The sequence below is a fragment of the Leucopleurus acutus genome (genome assembly GCF_964270905.1).
Source record: "Leucopleurus acutus genome assembly, chromosome: 5".
NCBI classification, from domain to species: Eukaryota; Metazoa; Chordata; class Mammalia; order Artiodactyla; family Delphinidae; genus Leucopleurus; species Leucopleurus acutus.
The window spans coordinates 137,879,080-137,901,060 of NC_139147.1; the positions used below are offsets into that span (position 1 = coordinate 137,879,080).

Genomic DNA, 21,981 nt, shown 5'->3' on the forward strand with positions numbered 1-21,981 from the left:
CGTCCTCTCCCGTTGCGGGGCAACAGGCTCCGGACGCGCAGGCTCAGCGGCCATAGCTCACGGGCGCAGCTGCTCGGGGCATGTGGGATCTTCCTGGACCAGGGCACGAACCCGTGTCCCCTGCATCGGCAGGCGGACTCTCAACCACTGCGCCACCAGGGAAGCCCTGTTTCATTTTTTTTAGATTCCACATATAAGTGATATCATAGAGTATTTGTCTTTCTCTTTGCATTTCTCTGATGATTAGCATCTTTTCACATGCCTGTTAGCCATCTGCATGTCTTCTTTGGAAAAATGTCTATTCAGTTCTTCTGCCCATTTTTTAATTGGGTTGTTTGTTTTTTTGATATCGAGTTATGTGAGCTGTTTATAGATTTTGGATATTAGCCCCTTATCAGTCATATATCATTTGCAAATATTTTCTCCCGTTCAGTAGGTTGTCTTTTCATATTGTTGATGTTTTCCTTTGCTGTGAAAAAACTTTTAAGTTTAATTAGGTCCCATTTGTTTATTCTTGTTTTTGTTTCTTTTGCCTTTGAAAACAAAAAAAATATTGCTACAGTATATGTCAAAGAGTGTTCTCCTTTGTTTCTTCTAGAAGTTGTATGGTTTCAGGTTTTACATTTAGGTCTTTAATCCATTTTGAGTTTATTTTTGTTTATACTATTAGAGAGAATGTTCTAAATTCATTCTTTTACATGTATGTAGCTGTCCAGTTTTCCCAGCACCATTTGTTGAGGAGACTGTCTTTTCTCCATTGTACATTCTTGCCTCCTTTGTCATAGATTAATTGACCATAAGTGAATGTGTTATAAAATCATTATGGAGAACAAGTTTCAAAGAAAGAAAAGTGGAATCCAAGAGGCTAAGTCAGAGGTGATGGAGATTGGATTGGGAAATGGCGATGGAGATAGAAATGAATGGATTGGGGGAAAATTTTAGAGGGAACACTGACAGCCCCTGGTGGTGATGGGCTGGACATGAGGGTGAGGGAAAGGAGAAAGTTAAAGATGATTCCCAGGCTTCTGGGTTTTACAATCAGGTGAATTGTTTTTATAGTTGGGTAAATGGTTTCTATAATTGAGTGAGTGGATTTTATAATTGTGTGGCCCTTACTGAGTTGGGAAAGTAATTTGAGAAGAGAACAAGGAGTGAAGACCACAGGCCTCCTTTACATGCATCCAGATGCCCTTTTAGATGCCCACGTGCAGGTGTCTGTCCACAAACCTGGGGTTCTTTTTTTTTTTATTGAAGTATAGTTGATTTACGATGTTATGTTAGTTTCAGGTGTACAGCAAAGTGATTCAGTTATATATATGTATATATATTTTTTATATATAAATATATATACATATATATTCTTTTTCAGATTATTTTCCATTATAGTTTTTTATAAGATATTGAATATAGTTCCCTGTGTTATACAGTTGGACCTGTTGTTTATCTATTTCATACATATTAGTGTGGATCTGCTAATCCCAAACTCCTCCTTTATCCCTCCCCTACCCACATTCCCCTTTGGTAACCATAAGTTTGTTTTCTGTGTCTGTGAGTTTATTTCTGTTTTGTAAATAAGTTCATTTCTATCATTTTTTAGCTTCGACGTATAAGCAATTCCCATGTGTTCCTCTACCAACATGGAAACATCAACTTTTATTTCCCTGAATACCAAACTACATTCTTATGAGCTCTGAACACACAGAGTACAAGATACTCTGTTCATTTGGTAGAAATGGCATTCCTCCCCCAAAAGGCACTAATATCTTTACCGGGGGTTGATGCACAAACTTGAATAGAAAAAATGATTTCCACAACATCCACCTGAAGTTTAGCACTTCCTTCAATTCTGAATATAGGCAAAAAACTGCAGTATTATTTACTATACCTGTGACTGTGTTACAACTACAATTACAAATATTTTCCTATCACGTCAGAGGTGTTCCAAGTATCTCAAAATGTTATTTATGCTCATCATTACTTTGAAATATGCCAGTTATTTGACCTGACACTAGATCTTTTTATTTAATGTGCTATTAAATAATATGATATTTAATATCACAATATTTTAAAGATTTGATAATATTTTTCAGTATAATTGGTTTTCTTTGTAATCCCATGCATTTTATTTTATGCATTTAAAAAACATTATTCTGAGAAGAAACCCACAAGGTTCATCAGACTCTAAAGTTTATCAAGTGCTTAAAACATGCCCAGTTCCTATTAGCACTACGTAAGTTTTAATTAAACAAATAAATTTCATGGGTTACTGGTGGGAGGGGGTTACAGAGTCATGGACTGGGAAGGCTAGGAATGGAGAAAAGCAAGTAAAAAAGGAAACAGGAAAAATATAATTTCACTAAATAAAATCCAAATATGTGTGATATGATCCCACTAATGCCTGTTTATATAATTTTATGCTTATTTATAAAGCAAAATTGTAAAACAATGAGCAAATTTTAAATCTCATAAGTGTTGGAAGTCATTTTCCTAACACTGTCTTCAGAGTTCAAAGATAAAATAATAAAAAGCCAGAGTTAAGGCATCTGCAGAAAGACCAAACATAGCAAATTCATCCACTGAGACTATACACCCTGCCTTTCTCTGATTGTAGAACCAGTCCCAAGTTACTGAATGTCAGGAAATTTTCATTAAAAAGTAAGACAGGTGAGAATTTAAAGAAAACATCATCATCTGTTTTGTGAAAATCTCTTTCAAAACACTTACGGTTTCTTGGCAGTTCACTTGAGAACAACAACAAAAAAGGGGCAAATAATGTGTTGTAAGATATATTATGAGAAAGCCAGGCCACACCTTCAGAGTCCACTAGGGTCCTTCCCCAGGATCCCTATCACCCACAGACCTCCTGGCATGGGTGACGCTCTCTGATCTCGCCATGTCTGAGGACTATTCCCTTTCAGTCGGTTAAGTCCAAAGTGAGCCTCAGTCTTTCCGGGTTATCCTTCTTGCAAAGAGGAGAGTCATAGGTTACCAGGGGTCCCCAACCCCTGGGATCTAATACCTGACGATCTGAGGTGGAGCTGATGTAATAATAATAGAAATAAAGTGCACAATAAATGTAATGCGCTTGAATCACCGCGAAACCATCCCCAACCCACAGTCCTTGGAAAAATTGTCTTCCACGAAAACGGTCCCTGGTGCCAGAAAGGTTGGGGACTGCTGGACCATTATACTTGTAGGCACCATCCACTAAGCTTCCATCTACCCTCAATCCATTTTTCTTACTGAAGCCAAAATCATTGTTTCTAAACACAAATGTGATTCTCTCAAACTCTCCCTCCAAAAACCTTTTAGTCTCCCCCATTTCTCTTTGGATCTGGACAAAACTCCTTCATGTGGCTCCAACGCCCTGTGCGGTCTCACCTGAGCCCACCTCTCCAGCCTGACTCACCACCATGTTCCCTGCTTCTGTGCTCTGCACACTCGGCCCTCCTGTCCCCTGACCTCCCTGAGCCTCCCTCTCCTTGGGGCCCTTTGCATGTGCTCATGCCTGTGACTGGAATGTCCTCCCACCTCCTCACCAAGGTAGAGCCTGTGAATCTTTGAGACCCAACCTCCATCCCAGTTTCTTCATACTTTAGCCTCTCTGAGATTAGAGTGTGTCCTACAAGTAAGTGGAGTCTTGTGAGTACTGTTGGCCCGGATGCAAGTCAATTCTTCCAACAGTTTGCCTCTGCCAGTCATCTCAGGGAATTACCAGTCTGAAGTCACTTTAAATTCTCTCCTTGAGTTTTGGGACATATTACTGATGTGAATTCAGATGGAGAACACTTAAGCACTGACTTGACGTTGAAATTCTCGGGAGAGTTTTCTTTTCCTCCATCAGCTCAGTGCCGACATTGAGACAAGTAAATTTCCTTGTTGTCCCTTTCCGTGAGATCATTTATTTCTCACTTGCCCTTTTATTGCGGGGGGCATCCCAGCTTCATGTGGAGGTTCCCTTTTAGGAATTCCATTGTGGATGAGTTTTTTCTCAGTGGTACATAGAATAACCATGCATCATATAAAAACTGCCTCTTAAGTTTCGATGAAATACAGAGGTTCAAATTCCCCAGTTAGAGGCTTTCCTGGTATTCTGTATGGCTCCAGTTTTCCCACCCATCACAGCATAACTTCAGCTTTGTTTCTATGTGTGGTTAAATCTACCTCCCTTTCTAAACTATAAGCTCTGTGAGGACTGAGACATGAGACTATATTTTTTTCATCATGGCAATTCTAGAGTCTTCTAAATATTTTTCCAGCTCATACACCCTTTGAGCTACTTCATGCAGTTCTGGGAACAGAACTGTGGCAGATTCAAAGCCCAAACTGGGGCCATGATTTCCATGTTCTTGGTACATGGAGGCTTTCTACTTTCTGCAGATTAGAACCTCCCAAAGTTTCCCAGCTTGGCTAGAACTTACTGTTCCCTCCTCAAACCCAAATCCCCTGAAAGCTAAGTTCTCTCCTTCGTCAGTTAACACAGCTTTATGCATTCTTCCAAAAAGGAAAAAATGAGCCCAGTTCTCCCTCCTTGCTTCCCCATTCCATTATAAAACTAATCATATTCAGATAATTGCACCAGCTCCTCCTTCAGACATCATATAATAAGGTAATGCTTATGGGTATAAAAATCATTTAATACATTAATGCATTTTTTCAAGTTTAACATTATTTACTAAAATCTTTATTACCCAAAGCATGGAGTGAAAAGGAAGGATGGAGTCAGTTAATACTAATAAGGATTTATTTACTAGTTTTTCCTGTTAGGAAGTAAAGATGACTACCATTTCCTTTCAAATAAAGAAAAGCGAATGGGTTTCCTAGGACAGAGTTAATGATCCAGGAATCATCTTGCATAATAATAATAGTTATTGGGCTTCCCTGGTGGCGCAGTGGTTGAGAGTCTGCCTGCCGATGCAGGGGTCACGGGTTCGTGCCCCGGTCCGGGAAGATCCCACATACCGCGGAGCGGCTAGGCCCGTGAGCCATGGCCACTGAGCCTGAGCGTCCGGAGCCTGTGCTCCACAATGGGAGAGGCCACAACAGTGAGAGGCCCGCGTACCACAAAAAATATATATATAATAATAATAATAATAATAATAATAATAATAATAATAATAATAGTTATTTGCTTGGGGCTTACCACAAACGGTAGATGCTACTATTGTGTCTTTTAACAAATGGGGAACTCATAGCTAGGAATGGTTAATACTTGCCCACAAGGTCATAAATCTACAAAGTGATGGACATAAGATTTGAACTCTGGTAGTCAAATGCCTCTTAGTGAAGGAATGAATTTCAAAGCAGAAAATGATGGCTGGTTTCTCATTGCAATGAAAACGTATTCCCTTTAAACCTTAAAATAACTTGTCTGTTCATAAATGTAGGTAATTGTGATACACTTTGGGAGGATGTGGCCTTAAAACACAGCTTCTACCTCTATATATATGCTGGAAAATTTAGTTTTAAGTATTGATTAGTCAGAAGCCATTTCCTTCACAGTCAAGATCATTTTAAATCTTCTTTTTTTTTTTTTTTTTTTTTTTTGCGGTACGCGGGCCTCTCACTGTTGTGGCCTCTCCCGTTGTGGAGCACAGGCTCTGGACGCGCAGGCCCAGCAGCCATGGCCCAGAGGCCCAGACGCTCAGCGGCATGTGGGATCTTACCGGACCGGGGCCCACCCGTGTCCCCTGCATCGGCAGGCGGACTCTCAACCACTGAGCCACCAGGGAAGCCCTAAATCTTCTGAAAGAAATAAACATTGAATTCTAAAGTCCCTTATTTACATAGTGATTATGCATATTTACTTGCCATTTATGACTTTTTTTTTTTGGCCAGTATATAGTAGACATTTATTAAATGCTGCATTGATTGGATGAATGGATGAATGGATGGATGGATAGATGGATGGATGGATGGATGGATGGATGGATAGATGATGGATGGATGGATGGGTAGATGGATGCATTGATGGATGGATGGATATCTAGATGAATAGATGGATGGATAGATGACGAATGGATATATGGATGGATGGATATCATGGACTCTGTCTTGGGCACCTGGGTAAGATCTACTCTGGGTGTTTTGATCCTTGGCTCTTTCAGTTCTCTTTTGATGCCTAATAAGCTACTCCAAAACTTGGTTAAAAAATTAACAATTTATTATTTCTCATGATTCTGTGCGTTAACTAAGCTCAGCTGGGTGGTTTTTCTGCTCCACGTGTTGTTGGCTGGATCACTCATGTGGCTGCATTCAGCTAGGAGCTGGGCTGGGCTGCCTTGGTGTTCCTCCCCGTGGTTTATCTCTCAGTGATGTATCTCATCCTCTAGGCATTCTCCAAATGGCCTTGCATGTGCAGCAGAATATCCTGGACATCCATTCAGCATGGCAGCTGGGTTCTATGAGAGAGGATTCCAAGAGGACCAGCCCCCAAATGCAAACACTTACCAATAGTCATATGGTCACACCCAGACTCACTGTGGGAGGGGTCACAGAGAACATGAATCCAGGAGCTGTGATTCATTTAAGCCACTGTGTAAGAGTCTACCTCATTGGCTAACTTGCTGCCCCTTCCTATCTCTTTGGATATGAACTGGTCTAGAAAAGTGGAGTTGTAATAGTCAGAATGCTTTTAGTTAAATGTAATGAAACTCAAACAAACTAAAGCAAAAACAAAATAAATTGACTCATGTAACTGTAATCAAGCATAGCTGGAACTAGGTGCTCAAATATTGTATCCAGGACTCTCTCTCCCTCTAACTCTTGGCTCTACTTCATTCCATGTTAGCTTTATTTCCTAAAAGCCAGTTACCATATAATGAAAAAATCCCCAATGATCCGTATTTAATTTGTCTTCATACCTTACAACCTCAGAAGGTGAGAGATCTCTTATGACTTTAATTTCCCAAAAGAGACTATTTGCCCAGAGTCCCCAGACAGGGAGGAGAGTTCTTGCCACATCAGTGGGTCTGTGGAAAGGATCCCTTTAGTCCCTTTTTCACTAAAAGAACAGCTGTTCAAGTCGTTAATGCTGCATAACAAATCACTAAATTTTAAGTGACTTAAAATAACATAAATGATCATTTTCTTATCTCATGTGGGTGAGAAATTTGACACTGGCTCTGTGGGCAGTTCTGGCTCAATATCTCTGAAGCATTTGCAGTGCTAGGTGACTGGAGCTGGAAGTGGGGTGGGGAGGTGGGGTGGAGGCCAGCAGGAGCAGATGGGCACTGGTCAGGCATCGCTCTAAGAGTAGTTCCAGGGCTTCTCCAAGTGGTCTCTCCACATGCGATAATTTGGGCTTCTTCATGGCACGGTGGCCTCAGGGCAGTTGGACAGCTTCCATGGCAGCACAGACCCCCAGCAAGAGTGTTCCAACCAGCAACTGGAAGATGCACCACCTTTTCTGACCGAGACCTGGAAATCATGGAACATCACTTCCACTGACCAATTCTATTGGTTAAAAGTGAGACATAAGAGATTCAAGGGAAGGGGAATTAGATTCCACCTTTAATGAAGGAGGGGCAAATTTCTACAAAACCATGTGGACTGAGAAATATTCTTATGACCATCTCTGGAGAATGCAGTCTGCCACAGCAGCCCTTACAGAGCCCTGGCTGGGTGTAAAGAGCTTCAGTTCTGACGTGTATACCACACAGGCCTAGGTTATCAGGATATCATGCTGCAAACATGTTTCTCTAACTTCAAATTACCTTTGCTTTAAAAGAAGTACCCACAGATTTCCATCTCTTTTTTTAAAGGTATGATTTAGTTCTGCTGTTGTTCTTGTATTTTACCCATCAGGTCCATGTGTTAGTAATGGGAGGAAAACAGTGTTACTGCAGTCCCCATGCCCAAAACTAGATTTCAGCTCTGTTCCTAATCTCTGAAACTTCAGTCTCATTCAGCAAAAATCTCCACCAAATTTAAATCAGGTTATTCTTTATTTTTTAACTTGAGAGAATAAAGCATATGAAACTCTTGGCTTTTCTTTTTCGTTCTCTTGTCAAAAGTGAATCCAGGTATAAGGAGTAGACGAGTTTTGAGCAAAATAGAGTCACGCAAAAAATACGAGAAAGTCTTGAAAGCAAGCAGAGAGAAAAGACATATGGCCTACAAATAAACAATAATTAGTCAGAAAGCAGTTATTTCTAAAATAACAATGTAAACTAAAATACAGTGAATATTGCCAACATGCTGAGTGACAGTAATTATCAACTTGTCAGGCAAACTTCCACATCCAACTAAAACATGTGATTGAAAATAAAAATGCGATTGAGGGTATGACCAAGATGGCAGAGTAGGAAGACCCTGAACTCACCTCCTCTGCAGGCACACCAAAATTACAACTTACAGAGCAACTATCTATGAGAACAACCAGAAAAGATTTTCCAAAACTGAAGATATAAAGAAGGAACCACAATGAGATGGGTAGTGGCGGCAGAGACACAGTTCAGTCAGGACCCACACCCCTGAGTGGGTGACCCCAAAACAGGAGAAATATCACAATTGCAGACGTTCTCCCCAAGAAGTGAGCAGCCCCAGCCTCATACTGGGCTCCCTGGCCAGGGGTCCTGCACCAGGAAGACAAACCACCAAAACGTCTGGCTTTGAAAACTAGTAGCACTTATGTTTGGGTGCCAGAGTACTATAAGATACACATGCACATGCAAAACCTCACATGTCCTGAGTCCCAATGCAGAAGCCTGGGTCAGACCCACTTGCTGACCTTGGAGATCCTGCCAGAGGGGCAGGAGGCAACTGGGACTCCCCCTGGGGATGAAGACACTGGTGGCAGCCATGTCGGGGAGTTCACTTTACCGCAATGATGCCAGCACTGGCGCATGCCATTTTGGAATCTACCATCTAGCCTATTAGCGCCAGAGGCATACTCGCCCACCAGCAAACCAGCACTAGCCTCGCACCGCTCTGGGGCATGCAGGCAGCCTCATAGCAACATGGCCCCACCCGCCAGCAGGCCCTCAGTGGATGGCGGGAGGTTGGAGCCTGGATGTTCATTGTTGGAGTGGGTGGTTATAGATAAGCAAGGAACGAGATCTAGAATGAGCCATGCGGTAATGGAGTCGGAGACATCCACGTGCCACAGTGTTCATTGCAGCTCTATTTACAACAGCCAGGACATGAAAGCAACCTAAGTGTCCATCAACAGATGAATGGATAAAGAAGATGTGGCACGTATATACAATGGAATATTACTCAGCCATAAAAGGAAACGAAATTGAGTTATTTGTAGTGAGGTGGATGGACCTAGAGACTGTCATACAGAGTGAAGTAAGCCAGAAAGAGAAAAACAAATACCGTATGCTGACACATATATATGGAATCTAAAAAAAATTAAAAATGGTCATGAAGAATCTAGGGGCAAGATGGGAATAAAGACGCAGACCTACTAGAGAATGGACTTGAGGATACGGGGAGGGGGAAGGGTAAGCTGGGACAAAGTGAGAGAGTGGCATGGACATATATACACTACCAAACGTAAAATAGATAGCTAGTGGGAAGCAGCTGCATAGCACAGGGAGATCAGCTCGGTGCTTTGTGACCACGTAGAGTGGTCGGATAGGGAGGGTGGGAGGGAGGGAGATGCAAGAGGGAGGAGATATGGGGACATATGTATACGTGTAGCTGATTCACTTTGTTATACAGCAGAAACTAACACACCATTGTAAAGCAGTTATACTCCAATAAAGATGGTAAAAAAAAATGGAGTCAGAGACATCAATATAAACTCATGTTTAGCTTAATGTAGATACAAATATTTATACATAGAAATATTTGCAGATATGTGTATATACATGGATTAATATTCACACGTATATTTGCTTGCTCTATCAGCCAAGAGGGCACAGAAGCAAAGATACCCCTGTAGCAACTAACACACTTAGTGCCCAGAACTTAGTTTCCCGTAGCATTCTCTACTAAAAGGGCTGGTTAGGGCTCCTTAGAGAAATGGCTAATTCTATGACTGGGGCAGAAAATATACAAGATGAGCCTGGAGCATCTTATAGTGCCAGAAAATTCAAAAGTGCTAAAAACAAACAAACAAAAAACCACACTGGAATGTTTTGAGCAACAAAATTAAATAGCATGGGGTTATAACCCAAAGTATAGAATAAATATCTATGATATAAATAAATGATGAAATAGACTATAAATGGGGGGTGATAGACAAATCTCCCATGCAGAAGAATTGCAAATAATTTATGTAGACACTCCACTCTCAGAGAGGTAGAACATAACCTCCCACTTAAGTGTGGGCTGCACATGGTGACTGCCTGCCATAGAGAACAGTATGGAAAAGGGGAAAAAAGAGTAACTTGACAGTAGAGAAACTTGAAAACACTACCTTAGCCAAGTGATCAAGGCCAACATCAACAGTGATAAATAATGTTGAGGGTATGTTCCTTAGATGTGATGTGATGAGGATAACCCTTTACCTCTGTGGTCTTCCCCCCAGAACACATAACTGCAGTCTAACCATGAGGGGAAAAATCAGACAATTCTCAATTGAGGGATATTCTACAAAATACCTGGCTAGCACCACTCAAAACTGTCCAGGTCATCAGAAACAAGTCATGTCTGAGAAACTATTATCATAGCCAAGAGGAGCCTAAGGAGACATGACAACTAAGTGGAATGTGGTGTCCTGGGTGGGATCCTGGGGCAGAAAAAGGACATTAGGTAAAAACAAAGAGATCTGAATAAAGTGTGGATTTTAGTTAATGATACTGTATCAGTATTGGTTCATTCATTGTAATGGACCTTAATTAATTATTAAGAAGTTAATAATAAGGGAATCAGTGCAGGGAACTATCTTCACAATTTTTCTGTAAACCTAATACTGTTCTAAAATTAAAATTTTATTTTTAAAAATAAAGTGAATGCTACCCAAAGAGAAGGAATGCATGCACGCCTGAGCAAAGAGCAGGCGTGTAAATAGTAAAAGAGCTATACCAACAGGGAGGGTGAATGGTGGACAGCTAGTACACATAAAGCAAAGGCACAGAATTGCCAGAAAGCTTAACGCTTTGTCACTCCAAGTGTGACCTCTAACCAGCAACACTTTATCACGTGGAAACATTAGAAATGCAGAGGCTCAGGCCCTACCCCAACTTACTGAATAAGAATTTGCATTTTAACAGGCTCTATAGGTGATTTATATGCACTTTAAAATTTAAAAGGCACCAGCTTAATGACTATCAAATACAGATTGTCCGTTCATCCTCTATCCTCCCCAAACCCCACCTCTCCCCAGCAAAATTCTTTCACCTATAAAGCTCAATAATTCGGTTTTTCTTTTTATCTTTTTAAATTTGTTATACGATTTTTAAAGGTTACTTCTCATTTACAGTTATTACAAATATTGGCTATTTCCCCCGTGTTGTACAATACATCCTTGAGCTTATCTTACACCCAACAGTTTGTACCCCAATTTTCAACCCCGATATTGCCCCTCCCCCTTCCCTCTCCCCATCGATAACCACTGGTTTGGTCTCTATATCTGTGAGTCTGCTTCTTTTTTGTTATATTCACTAGTTTGTTGTCTTTTCTAGATTCCACATATAAGTGACCTCGTACAGTTCAATAATTCAGTTTTTCTGATAGACATCCTTTACTACAAAAGTCGATGAACTTACCAAGGATTCTAATTGTGAAAATATTTCTAACAGAACAAATTACAGGCTGGATCTCTGGACAAAGACAACACTTTTAGTCTTAATTTAAATTCTGTAGTAGTTAACTCTCCTCAAACAACTTAGAGAGTTGGTATGGGGAGTTCTTTTGTTAAAAGATAATTGTTTATTGATTGGTTTGAAGTATTGATATATGTAAGCTTACTCCAGGAGAGCAAGAAAAAGGCTTTCCCTCTGCCCAGATGAAGGTGTATTCACCTCTATCTACAGAGTGGAAAATCAGGCAAAGTAATTACAGGTGGAATAAGGACTGTACGCTCCAGATTACTCTCAGGAAACATTTCTGAGTCTAAATGTACTTTTTAATTATCTCTTCCAATAGCACCATGCTAATTGGCTAATTTGGAAATGATATGAGATCCCGTGTGCTTTAAAGAAAATCTGTTTGTTTATATATTTATTTGCACCTGAGACTGTCTTATTTCTGGCAGGACAAATGTTATTAAAACAGAATCACCTGCTTATTTTAACCAGATTTTTTTTTAACGAACATACATGAATTGGATTATCCCTAGGGTTTCAGGAGGAAGTATTGGCATTTTGAGTCATGGGAAATTGCCACTTAGCCAGGAAATAAATGAGCTTTAAAAAGATCCCATTATTTTTTACAAGATTATTATTGTAAATGTTTCATAATAGAAGAAATGCCCTTCAAGTTTGCCCTCATTGTTGGTTTATGATTGGGGTGTTAACCTCTAAGGAGTCCAGCTCTTCACATCAAGCCACAGTGAGTTTTCATAAGTGGTTATTACAAAAAATAAAATTACCCTTTATTGGTCCCCATAATATTTCCAACAAGTTCCTCCATTTGTTAGCTATTTTGTGAGGAAAATTTATTGAGTTTATTTGTCTGGGCTAGGAAACAGTGGCTTTTTTAAGTTTTTATGAGTTGAACATATTTTACTATTAACAAGACCATCCTGAACTCTGTAGAAACATGATTTAGGTGAAAACGTGGTGATATATTTGGGTATTTATTTATATTTCACATGAATATTTCACATTGCTGTACCTGTTTCACTAAGAGATGGAACTTCGTGATCCAAACAGACTTTCCCTCTAGCTTACTATTGAAAATGTTCCTTTCCAGTCTAACTACTGCCACTAAATAATGAAAGAAGAAACTGCTAGGATCACCCTGGATTTCAGAAAGTGCAGTGGTAAACAGTCTCCTCCCTCCAGCTTGACATTCTCCTTTTTTTCTGAAAGTATTATTGAACAGGCTGCTGCTCTTCTGCACTGTGGGCTGAACCTCATCGCGAAGTTTAGAAATGTTAGGGTGCCCCCTACCGTTGCAAATGGGGAAGCACGGTTCTTCGCTGTTACATTCGGGGAACAGGATTCTTCCAAAAGGAGTACTTAACCAAAGTTCACATAAGTGATGGTTAGTCACATGGAAGGCAGGTAAAGAGGGAGGAAGGGAAATGGGAGGGAAGGAAGGGAGGGAGAGAGAAATAATAACTCTACCTAAGGATAAATTTAAAATTTTGGAGCAGGGCTACTTTAATGTTCAGCCTGGTCTAGAGATCCATCCGTGAAGGGGGCAGGGGATTTGAATATTACACCACCAAAAATATATGTGTATGTGCACTTTTCTAAAATGATAGTGTGTAGCTTTCATCATATTTCAAAGGGATATGTAACCAGGGTCACTCTCTCTCTGCCACCTTCCCTGTCACCCTTTTTGGTAACGTCAACATCCCTGTAGGTGGTCTCCTACTTAACACCAGACTTCCCACTGTTTGAACTCCTCTCCTTCAGTGATCTTGTTCTCCAACCGATTTCAGTCACTCATGCCCATTGTCGCACCCCAAACATTGTTACCAACAACCCTACCATCTCCAGGATCTCACGTGCAAGCGTTCCACTCTCTGATCACCGTCTCCTATTTTTCTAGCTTCTTTTTTGTGATACTTCTCCACAATTCTTGACCCACTGGAATGGTCCAATCCATTGACCCTGCCATTTATCACTACCATTTCACTTCTGAACTTCCTCTTTACCCATCTTAGTTTCTGTGGTAATCACTAGAATCGTTTCCTAGCATGCACTCAGCTCCTATATCCACCCCCCCACCATCTTATTCACCAAGAGAAATTCCTACCCTCGCTAAATCCAGAGCTCCACTTACTCCACGTCTGAAGTTCAGTGGTTGCATATGAAGAAAGGTATTAAGGAATCAGTGGAAGAATAACTGAGGCAGAAGAAAGGAAAAGTGACCTGTAAGACAGAATGCTGGAATTCATGGCTGTGGAACAGAATAAAGAAAAAAGAATGAAAAGAAATGAAGACAGCCTAAGAGACCTCTGGGACAACATTAAATGCAGCAACATTTTCATTATAGGGGTCCCAGAAGGACAAGAGAGAGAGAAAGGACCAGAGAAAATATTTGAAGAGATTATAGTCATAAACTTCCCTAACATGGGAAACGAAATAGCCACCCAAGTCCAGGAAGTGCAGAGAGTCCCATACAGGATAAACCCAAGGAGAAACACGCCAAGACACATAGTAATCAAACTGGCAAAAATTAAAGACAAAGAATAATTATTGAAAGCAGCAAGGGAAAAACGACAAATAACATACAAGGGAATTCCCATAAGGTTAACAGCTGATTTCTCAGCAGAAACTCTACAAGCCAGAAGGGAGTGGCGTGATATACCTAAAGTGGTGAAAAGGAAGAACCTACAACTGAGATTACTCTACCCGGCAAGGATCTCATTCAGACTCAATAGAGAAATCAAAAGCTTTACAGACAAGCAAAAGCTAAGAGAATTCAGCACCACCAAACCAGCTCTACAACAAATGCTAAAGGAACTTCTCTAAGTGGGAAACACAAGAGAAGAAAAGGACCTACAAAAACAAACCCAAAACAATTAAGAAAATGGTCATAGGAACATACATATCGATAATTACCTTCAACATGAATGCATTAAATGCTCCAACCAAAAGACACGGGCTTGCTGAATGGATACAAAAACAAGACCCATATGTATGCTGTCTACAAGAGACCCACTTCAGACCTAGGGACACATACAGACTGAAAGTGAGGGGATGGAAAAGATATTCCATGCCAATGGAAATCAAAAGAAAGCTGGAGTAGCAATACTCATATCAGATAAAATAGACTTTAAAATAAAGAATGTTACAAGAGACAAAGAAGGACACTACATAATGATCAAGGGATCAATCCAAGAAGAAGATATAACATATAAATATATATGCACCCAACATAGGAGCACCTCGATACATAAGGCAACTGCTAATAGCTAAAAAAGAGGAAATTGACAGTAACACAGTAATAGTGGGGGACTTTAACACCTCACTTACACCAATGGACGGATCATCCAAAATGAAAATAAATAACGAAACAGAAGCTTTAAATGATACAATAGACCAAATAGATTTAATTGATATTTATAGGACATTGCATCCAAAAACAGCAGATTACACTTTCTTCTCAAGTGTGCACAGAACATTCTCCAGGATAGACCATATCTTGGGTCACAAATCAAGCCTCAGTAAATTTAAGAAAATTGAAATCACATCAAGCATCTTTTCTGACCACAATGCTATGAGATAGAAATGAATTACAGGGGAGAAAACGTAAAAAACACAAACACATGGAGGCTAAACAATACATTACTAAATAACCGAGAGATCACTGAAGAAATCAAAGAGGAAATCAAAAAATACCTAGAGACAAATGACAATGAAAACATGATGATTCAAAACCTATGGGATGCAGCAAAAGCAGTTCCAAGAGGGAAGTTTATAGCTATACAAGCCTACCTCAAGAAACAAGAAAGATCTCAAATAAACAATCTAACCTTACACCTAAAGGAACTAGATAAAGAGGAACAAACAAAACCCAAAGTTAGCAGAAGGAAAGAAGTCATAAAGATCAGAACAGACATAAATGAAATAGAAACAAAGAAAACAATAGCAAAGATCAATGAAACTAAAAGCTGGTTCTTTGAGAAGATAAACAAATTGATAAACCATTAGCCAGACTCATCAAGAAAAAAAGGGAGAGGACAAATCAATACAATTAGAAATGAAAAAGGAGAAGTTACAGCAGACATCGCAGAAATACAAAGCATCCTAAGAGACTACTATAAGCAACTCTATGCCAAAAAAATGGACAAGCTGGAAGAAATGGACAAATTCTTAGAAAGGTATAACATTCCAAGACTGAACCAGGAAGAAATAGAAAATATGAACTGACCAATCACAAGTAATGAAATTGAAACTGTGATTAAAAATCTTCCAACAAGGGCTTCCCTGGTGGCACAGTGGTTGCGAGTCCGCCTGCCGATGCGGGGGATGCGGGTTTGTGCCCTGGTCTGGGAGGATCCCACGTGCCACGGAGCGGCTGGGCCCGTGAGCCATGGCCGCTGGGCCAGCATGTCCAGAGCCTGTGTTCTGCAGTAGGAGAGGCCACAGCAGTGAGAGGCCCGCGTACCGCAAAAAAAGAAAATCTTCCCACAAATAAAAGTCCAGGACCAGATGGCTTCACAGGTGAATTCTATCAAACATTTAGACAAGAGCTAACACCCTTCCTTCTCAAACTCTTCCAAAAAATTGCAGAGGAAGGAACACTCCCAAACTCATTCTATGAGGTCACCATCACCCTGATACCAAGACCAGACAAAGATACTATAAAAAAAGAAAATTACAGACCAATATCACTGATGAATATAGATGCAAAAATCCTCAACAAAATACTAGCAAACAGAATCCAGCAACACATTAAAACACCATGATACACCATGATCAAGTGGGATTTATCCCAGGGATGCAAGGATTCTTCAATATATGCAAATCAATCACTGTGATACATCATATTAACAAATTGAAGAATAAAAATGATATGATCATCTCAATAGATGCAGAAAAAGCTTTTGACAAATTTCAACACCGATTTATGATGAAAACTCTCCAGAAACTGGGCATAGAGGGAACCTACCTCAACATAATAAAGGCCATATACAACACACCCACAGCAAACATCATTCTCAATGGTGAAAAACTGAAAGCATTTCCTCTAAGATCAGGAACAAGACAAGGATATCCACTCTCACCACTATGATTCAACATAGTTTTGGAAGTCCTAGCCATGGCAATCAGAGAAGAAAAAGAAATAAAAGGAATACAAATTGGAAAAGAAGAAGTAAAACTGTCACTGTTTGCAGATGACATGATACCATACATAGAGAATCGTAAAAGTGCCATCAGAAGACTACTAGAGCTAATCAATGAATTTGGTACAGTTGCAGGATGCAAAGTTAATGCACAGAAATCTCTTGCATTCCTATACACTAATGATGAAAAATCTGAAAGAGAAATTAAGGAAACACTCCCATTTACCATTGCAACAAAAAGAATAAAATACCTAGGAAAAAACCTACCTAGGGAGACAAAAGACCTGTATGCAGAAAACTATAAGACACTGATGAAAGAAATAAAAGATGATACCAACAGATGGAGAGATATACCATGTTCTTGGATTGGAAGAATCAATATTGTGAAAATGACTATACTACCCAAAGCAATCTACAGATTCAATGCAATCCCTATCAAATTACCAATGGCATTTTTTATGGAACTAGAACAAAAAAATCTTAAAATTTGTATGGAGACACAAAAGACACAATAGACAAAGCAGTCTTGAGGGAAAAAAACAGAGCTGGAGGAATCAGACCCCCTGACTTCAGACTATACTACAAAGCTACAGTAATCAAGACAATATGGTACTGGCACAAAAACAGAAATATAAATCAATGGAACAAGATAGAAAGCCCAGAGATAAACCCAAGCACCTATGGTCAACTAATCTATGACAAAGGAGGCAAGGGTATACAATGGAGAAAAGACAGTCTCTTCAGTAAGTGGTGCTGGGAAAACTAGACAGCTACATGTAAAAGGATGAAATTAGAACACTCCTTAACACTATACACAAAAATAAACTCAAAATGGATTTGAGACCTAAATGTAAGACAGGACACTATAAAACTCTTAGAGGAAAACATAGGAAGAACACTCTTTGACATAAATCACGGCAAGATCTTTTTTGATCCACCTCCTAGAATAATGGAAATAAAAACAAAAGTAAACAAATGGGACCTGATGAAACTTCAAAGCTTTTGCACAGCAAAAGAAACTACAAGCAAGGTGAAAAGACAACCCTCAGAATGGGAGAAAATATTTGCAAATGAATCAATGGACAAAGGATTAATCTCCAAAATGTATAAACAGCTCATGCAGCTCAATATTAAAGAAACAAACAATCCAATCCCAAAATGGGCAGAAGACCTAAATAGACATTTCTCCAAAGAAGACATACAGATGGCCAAGAAGCACATGAAAAGCTGCTCAACATCACTAATTATTAGAGAAATGCAAATGAAAACTACAATGAGGTATCACCTCACACGAGTTAGAATGGGCATCATCAGAAAATCTACAAACAACAAATGCTGGAGAGGGTGTGGAGAAAAGGGAACCCTCTTGCACTGTTGGTGGGAATGTAAATTGATATAGCCACTATGAAGAACAGTATGGAGGTTCCTTAAAAAACTAAAAATAGAATTACCATATGATCTAGCAATCCCACTACTGGGCATATACCCCGAGAAAACCATAATTCAAAAAGACACATGCACCCCAATGTTCATTGCAGCACTATTTACAATAGCCAGGTCATGGAAGCAACCCAAATGCCCATCGACAGACAAATGGATAAAGAAGATGTGATACATATATACAATGGAATATTACTCAGCCATAAAAAGGAACGAAATTGAGTCATTTGTTGAGATGTGGATGGATCTAGAGACTTTCATACAGAGTGAAGTAAGTCAGAAAGAGAAAAACAAATATCGTATATTAACATATATATGTGGAACCTAGAATAATGTACAGATGAACTGGTTTGCAGGGCAGAAGTTGAGACACAGATGTAGAGAACAAATGTATGGACACCAAGGGGGGAAAGCCACGGCGGGGTGGGGATGGTGGTGTGCTGAATTGGGTGATTGGGATTGACATATATACACTGATGTGTATAAAATTGATGCCTAATAAGAACCTGCTATATAAATAAAATTCAAATGAAAAAATTCAGGAAGTTAATACAAATTAATAATAAACATTTTATAATAGCTATCAAAAAAAAAGCAGGCCAAAGTTAATACATCATATTTCGGGGTCGGGGATGAAGAATTTCATCAGATATGGAGGGTAATCAGATATCGACGATGGGAGGATTCTCTGTTAACTGACTTAGCAAGATTCTTGCTAAAACTGTGCAATGCAGGCCCAGGAAGGACAGACACAGAAGCCCAAGGTCAAAACCTAATTGAGAAAAGGGTTCAAAGGAGCCTGACTAAAGTTCAGTCAAGGAGCCTGCCTCTGTCAATACGTGGGTGAATAGACAAATGATAGATCAGATAGATAGATAGATAGATAAATAGATAGATAGATAGGGACATAGATAGAGACATAGATAGAGACATAGGTAGGTAGATGGATGGATAGAGACATAGATGGGTATGTAGGTAGGTGGATGGATGGATGGATGGATAGATAGGAAGATAGGTAGATAGATAGATAGATAGATAGATAGATAGATAGATAGATAGATAGATAGATAGATAGATAGATAGACAGGGAAATAGATAGACAGATAGATGTAGAAGTGCTTGTAAATGTTCTTTGGGAAGGGCGGGGATCCCCGATCTGTAGCATGTGTTGGTTTGCTTAGTGTAAATACTTTCACTGTAGCTGGTTTCAGGCTACCAACATGGGGTCAGGGACACAGTGCTGGGAAGGAATGCCCACAGTTGACCACAGTGGACAGTAAGAGCAGGCTCCAGCCCACCCCTGCATAATTCTGGACTGTGCTCCCACTTCCCCATCACCATCTGGATCTCATCCCGCCCCGGCATCACATTTGTATATCAAAGAACCGAGGCAAGGGCTTCCCTGGTGGCGCAGTGGTTGAGAGTCCGCCTGCCGATGCAGGAGAGGCGGGTTCGTGCCCCGGTCCGGGAAGATCCCACATGCCGCGGAGCGGCTGGGCCCATGAGCCAGGGCCGCTGAGCCTGCGCATCCGGAGCCTGTGCTCCGCAACGGGAGAGGCCACAACAGTGAGAGGCCCGCGTACCGCAAAACAAAACAAAAGAAAGAGCCGAGGCAGGAGGGAGGGAATGATTCAGCACAATCTGCAACAATAACTCTCTAAAGCTACATCTAACAGTGTGGTCAGCTGTGTCCTCTACAGATACTCCAAGGACAATATGCTTTTCTGGCCATAAAAAGATGTGAAAAGCCACCAGACATCGTGTAGTTGTTAGAAATCAAGTTTTTATTCCCAAAATTCTGCTCCTTGTAATTAAGTCTGTTTTCCCCAGATGCTGACAGAGACTTAAAAGCCCATTAAGCTTCAGTTGTGTCACAGTGACACCTAAAGAGAAAAATAACAAAATGTTGAAGTCAAAATTTTGTGACCCTGGTATCACAAACCAGACTTTGAATATCAGGCCACCCACTCAAATGCATAGCATTCTTAAGCATACTAAACATGACAAACTTCCAGCATCATTCTGGGCTATGCCTTTGGTGAGCTTCAAGGTTAACTCCAAGTGCTCGGCAAATTCTTTGGTGCTTTATAGGAAACAAGAAAATAAAGTTTAAAGTCCAAGATCTAATTTATTAGCAACGCATCCAGGCATATAAGCCCTACCACAGTGATGGCTGAATTATAATATCTAAATCCAGAATGGACTGAACATTTTAGATGAACACGGATTTAACAATTCTTTGGTGTAAATGAATGAACGCCACAAAGATCACATGGCTGTTTTGCACTTGGTCCAGTCTGCGTACTGTAACTCATTCAGAACATTTCTGATAGTCTCAACACAAACTTGTCCTCTGTGATGTTTTTTTGATGCAAGATTCCATACATTTTCAAATTCATCCTCGGAAAGCTTGACACCAATGTTACATAATATGTCTGCAATCTAGGGGAAAAAAAAACTTTCAAAGTCAGGCTAATATTTATGTGTTTTTCAGTTTGTATTTTTAAAAATATCTTTATAATATCTAAGACTATGGACATTTATCCCCAAAAAAGATGTGAGGATGTGTGTGTGTGTGGTGGGGGAGGAGGGCTTATTACATATAATAAGCCAATATTAAAATTCCAGGACTTTCAGCTCAGGAATCATTTTGCTAATATGAGTGAATATGAACATGTTCAACTCTACTAGCCAATATATAAAATTACTTTCAACTCCAAGTGTTTCTGTTTATTTTAAAGGGAGGTGGCCAAATTCAATCAGAAAGGGTAAAAGAGTTAAAGATAGAAGACTTGCTGGATTTGATTTCCGTCCCAGTCACCTCTTATGTATGTTATCTAGACCCCTTGCATATTAGTTTCTCTTCTTTAACATAAGAATATTTATGGGACTTCCCTGGCGGTCCAGTGCGCTTCCACTGCAGGGGGCACACGTTCGATCCCTGGTCAGGCAACTAAGATCCCACGAGCCACGTGGCCAAAAGATAAAGAACATTTATGGAGTGTCTCTAACTGGCCTGTTGTAAACTTTAATTATAGCTGGGGGTGTGCAAATGTCGGAGAGAGAGTGCACGTGCGAGCGAGTGAGCAGACTAAGATCTGAGCATATTGAAAACCAGCAAACTTTGGTTATTAATCATCTCTCTGCAGTGATAATTAGTAAAAGAGATAAAGGGAGGGGGGAAACATGCTTTACATGTCCCAGGGAAAATATAAGAAAGGAAAGATAAGAACCAGTAGTGGGAAGAAATATTAGAATGAGTAGAGGGAAGAAAAGATTTGAAAAAAAGAAAATGAAACTAAATTTAAAAGAGGGAAGACATTTACTATGAAGCATACAGGAGGGAAGCAAAGAGGGAAATGGAAAGAAAGGTTAGACCGTGAATAGGAAAGCCAAAGAAATAGAAGACCTGCAGAATACCTCTATTAAACTAAATCTTAACAATTAAAAGGTCCCCTAGGTATGATGTGCCTTGTGGGAAATTAACAATATAATCAAATACACTTGAAATTCAGGAGAGCAGTGCTGTCAGCGGCAGCACTTACACAGCGGAAGCGCCTCAAGGCACCCGCGCATAGTTGCTATTTTCCTCCACCCGGTGACAGGAAAAGAAAGTCCCTGCGGGGACCTCCCTGGCGCTCCAGTGGTTAAGACTCCACGCTTCCACTGTAGGGGGTTAGGGT

General features: G+C 40.1%; 1 protein-coding gene across 1 annotated transcript in view; it reads right to left on the reverse strand.

Moving 5' to 3' along the window:
- Window positions 1-20,566: 20,566 nt before the first annotated feature.
- EFHB (EF-hand domain family member B) overlaps window positions 20,567-21,981 on the reverse strand; it is a gene marked incomplete at both ends in the record, with an annotated part of 49,246 nt that continues 47,831 nt past the window's right edge. The window contains 1 exon segment of the mRNA XM_082840177.1: window positions 20,567-20,740. Within this exon segment, the coding sequence (XP_082696303.1) occupies window positions 20,567-20,740 (174 nt within the window).